Source organism: Megascapheus bottae, chromosome 2 (assembly GCF_031878675.1).
Source record: "Megascapheus bottae isolate mThoBot1 chromosome 2, mThoBot2.hap1, whole genome shotgun sequence".
In the NCBI taxonomy this organism is placed as follows: Eukaryota; Metazoa; Chordata; class Mammalia; order Rodentia; family Geomyidae; genus Megascapheus; species Megascapheus bottae.
The window spans coordinates 97,057,918-97,061,065 of NC_143510.1; the positions used below are offsets into that span (position 1 = coordinate 97,057,918).

The following is a 3,148-nucleotide window of genomic DNA, read 5'->3' on the forward strand; positions in this document are numbered from 1 at the left end:
CTGGCAACTGCCAAGCACCCTCAACCCGGGACAGGAAACACCAGGTAACCCCTGTAGTGCTTCCCAGGAGTGAGGATGGGCTTAGGGCCAGGAGAGGAGGTGGAAGGATGGAGGAGGGGGAGGAGGAAAGGGAGGAGGTGAGGGGGAAGGAGAGAAGGAAGAAGGGAGGGGAGGGAGAAGGGATCGCTCCACCTCGTGGGCCGTCCTCCAGCTCCCCAGCTCCGCCTCCTGCTGGAAAGTCTACTTAGCAGGAGGGAGGGTCTGTCCCAGGCTGGACCCCGGACGGATGGCAAACTGACCCTGGAGACGCCTCCCCGTCTACCTGGCCAGTTCCGCACGTCCAACAGACTCAGAGACCTGCCTGCTGGCCCGAGACGGTGCGCCCCCTACCATCCCGGGCAGCCGCCAGGACCCCCGCGGATCACCTGGACCCCTGCCGGCCGCCTGGATTGCAGAGCGCTTCCCCAGGGTGTGGGGGGAGTTTAAGGCTGCCCCCTCTGCCAGCTTCCCCACCTGCCCTTCTGCAGCCCCGCCCGCCATGGCCTGGCTCCTGACACTCACCCTGGGTTGCATCAGCCTCTACCTGCAACTGCCCTGCGTGCTGTCAGGACTCGTGGGCCGGGACCCACCGTCCACACCACCCAGGTGAGTGCCCAGCAGCCTTACCACCCTTCCTCCCTCTCGTTGGCTTATCCCACACACTGAGGCCAACCTCCCACCTGCGAGATTGCCTGGACTGGGCAAGGGTTCTCTTCCTTAACTTCTTCTTAGTCCAGTTGTCTCTTTTTCCCCACGCACACATCGACAGAGCAACCGTCAAGCACAAGGGCCTGCTGGGGCAGAGGAGGCTGGAGCATCCTGGGGTCCACTGGCCTCTCCAGGAAAGGCTTGGGGGGCCATTCTGAGTCCTGAGAGTAGTGGGCCACAGTGCTTAGGGTGCCCTAGGAGGTGCCGTTAATGAGAGCCGGGGACGGGTCTAAAAGACAGCCGAGGCCGAGCTTCCAGGGCGGAGCTCAGAAGGAGTGGTGGGCTTCCCCTGACATTGAACCATATTTTTTTTTTTTGCGAGGGGACAATACTGTGAACTTCCAATGGACCTATGCCAGGCTTTGGGGAAGTTATGGGCTTTCCCTACAGTGGCCTCAGGCCTGGGTAGAGGGGAAGTGGGTGAGTTTGTGGTCTGATTGGTTGACTCACTGGGTTTGCATCCCCCTTTCCCTCTGCAGGCAGCCCCCAGCCTGGACTCTTTCCAGTGACCTACTACCGAGGCAACCTGCCCTTCAACCTATGTTCCGGAAGCTTCGCCAAGCCCCCAAGCTGCAGAGGAGTGTCAGCCCGCCTCCCACCACGGGTCGACCTCTCAAACATGGAGACTCACACCACGCACGTCGGCAGAGACATTTGGTCCCACAGAGACTCTTGGGACCCCGAAGGCCCCAGGCCCAGCTCCTAAGAGTAGGCTGTGTGCTGGGCACCTGCCAGGTACAGAATCTCAGCCATCGTTTGTGGCAGCTTGTCGGGCCGGCTGGCCGCCGGAATTCAGCACCTGTGGACCCCAACAGTCCCCACAGCTATGGCTGAAATGGATTCTGGTCACACCTCTTCCCATCCCACCCCAGCTGGAGTGCCATACCCTGATCTCAGAGCTGCAGCTGGGACCCCCTGCCCAGGCCCCATCCCCTAGTGCTCCTACAAGCAGTAAGTCCTGCAGCACCTGTATCCACACCACACTGGATACATAAGCCCACTCTGTGTAGACCTAGTGAGTTCACACACAGCACCTGCACGCGTAGAACTATGCACATCCAGGAACAGGTGTGGAGGGTGACTGAGCATCCGATGCCAAAACGCGTTTGTGGGGAAGGGTCTGGTCAGCAGGCAGATCAGAAGCCAGAGTTATGAATGCACAGGTCCATCGGGGAACAAGCAGGACAGAGGTGAACTGGCTCTACGTGGCTCCCTCGCCTACTAGGAATTAAGCCAACCATGGTCCCAATTTTTGCTGCTCTCCTGTGTGGTTTGCCCTCTGTGTGTAGGCCTCCTCTGGGGGCCACAGACTGTCTCTGCCTGTGACCTGAAATAGGAAGGGTGACAAGGAAGGTTGTGATGTCGTTGTTCCTGGAGTTAAGAGGAGGAAGGAAACCTCCACAATTTGAATCGGCAATCCTGGAATACAGGACACAATGATGATAGAAACCCCACCAAAATCTCTTTCGGGCAGCTGCGGAGAAAGCATAGGGCTTCAGGGGCATTCTAGGGCAGAGCAGAGAGACTTCTTCCTAACTTAGGTCCATTAAGACTCATCCCTAAGAGCCGGGCAGGGTGGCTCATGCCTGTAATCCTAGCTACTCAGGAGGCTCCAATTAACCGCCAGAAAACCAGAAGTGACACTGTTGCTCAAGGGGTAGGTCAGTAGCCTTGAGCTGAAGAGCTCAGGGACAATACCCAGGCCCAGAGTTCAAGCCCCATGACCAATATTTATTTATTTTTTTATTTTTTATTTTTTTCCCAGTCTGGGACTCAAACTGTGGGCCTGAGCACTGTCCTTGGGCTTTCTCAAGGCTAGTGCTCTACCACTTGAGCCACAGCACCACTTCTGGCTTTTTCTATTTATGTGGTACCATGGAATCGAACCCCGGTCTTCGTGCATGATAGGAAAGCACTCTACCAGTAGGCCAAAATCCCTGCCCCGTGACTGATATTTAAAAAAAAAAAAGACGCAGCCCCAGGTCAGCATAGTGGCATATGCTTGAAACCCTACTTGGAAGGTTCCGGTAGGAAAATGATGAGTTTCAAGGTCAGCTTGGCTAGCCAGCAAGTTTCAGGTCAACCTAGTTTACCTAGTTCTATACTGAGACCCTGTCCAAATAAAAAAGGGCTGAAAGCGAAGCTGAAACTCAGGTGATGGAGTACTAGCCTTGAGCAAAAATGTTTAGGGACAGTGTCCAGGCCTGAGGTCAAGCTCTAGGAGCCAAGAAAGAACATGAGGACCTGAGTTCAAGCCCCAGTAATGGCATGAAAATAAAGAGACAAAAAGTGTGTGTATGTGGTGGAGCGGAGGACCACTGAAAGGGAACTAGCATCCAAACATGCACAGCCCCTGGGTGGAGCCATCAAGAGTGGGCAGCAGGGCTGCCAGGTTTACTCC

At 56.2% G+C, this 3,148-nt stretch overlaps 1 protein-coding gene across 1 annotated transcript; it reads left to right on the forward strand.

The window, feature by feature from the left end:
* The first annotated feature begins 338 nt into the window (after positions 1 to 338).
* Adm2 (adrenomedullin 2) lies at positions 339 to 1,932 on the forward strand. The gene is made up of 2 exons (XM_090318437.1): positions 339 to 645; positions 1,227 to 1,932. The coding sequence occupies exons 1-2, from the start codon at positions 539 to 541 to the stop codon at positions 1,579 to 1,581; spliced, it is 462 nt and encodes a 153-aa protein (XP_090174563.1). The 5' UTR covers positions 339 to 538; the 3' UTR covers positions 1,582 to 1,932.
* The last annotated feature ends 1,216 nt before the right edge of the window (positions 1,933 to 3,148 follow it).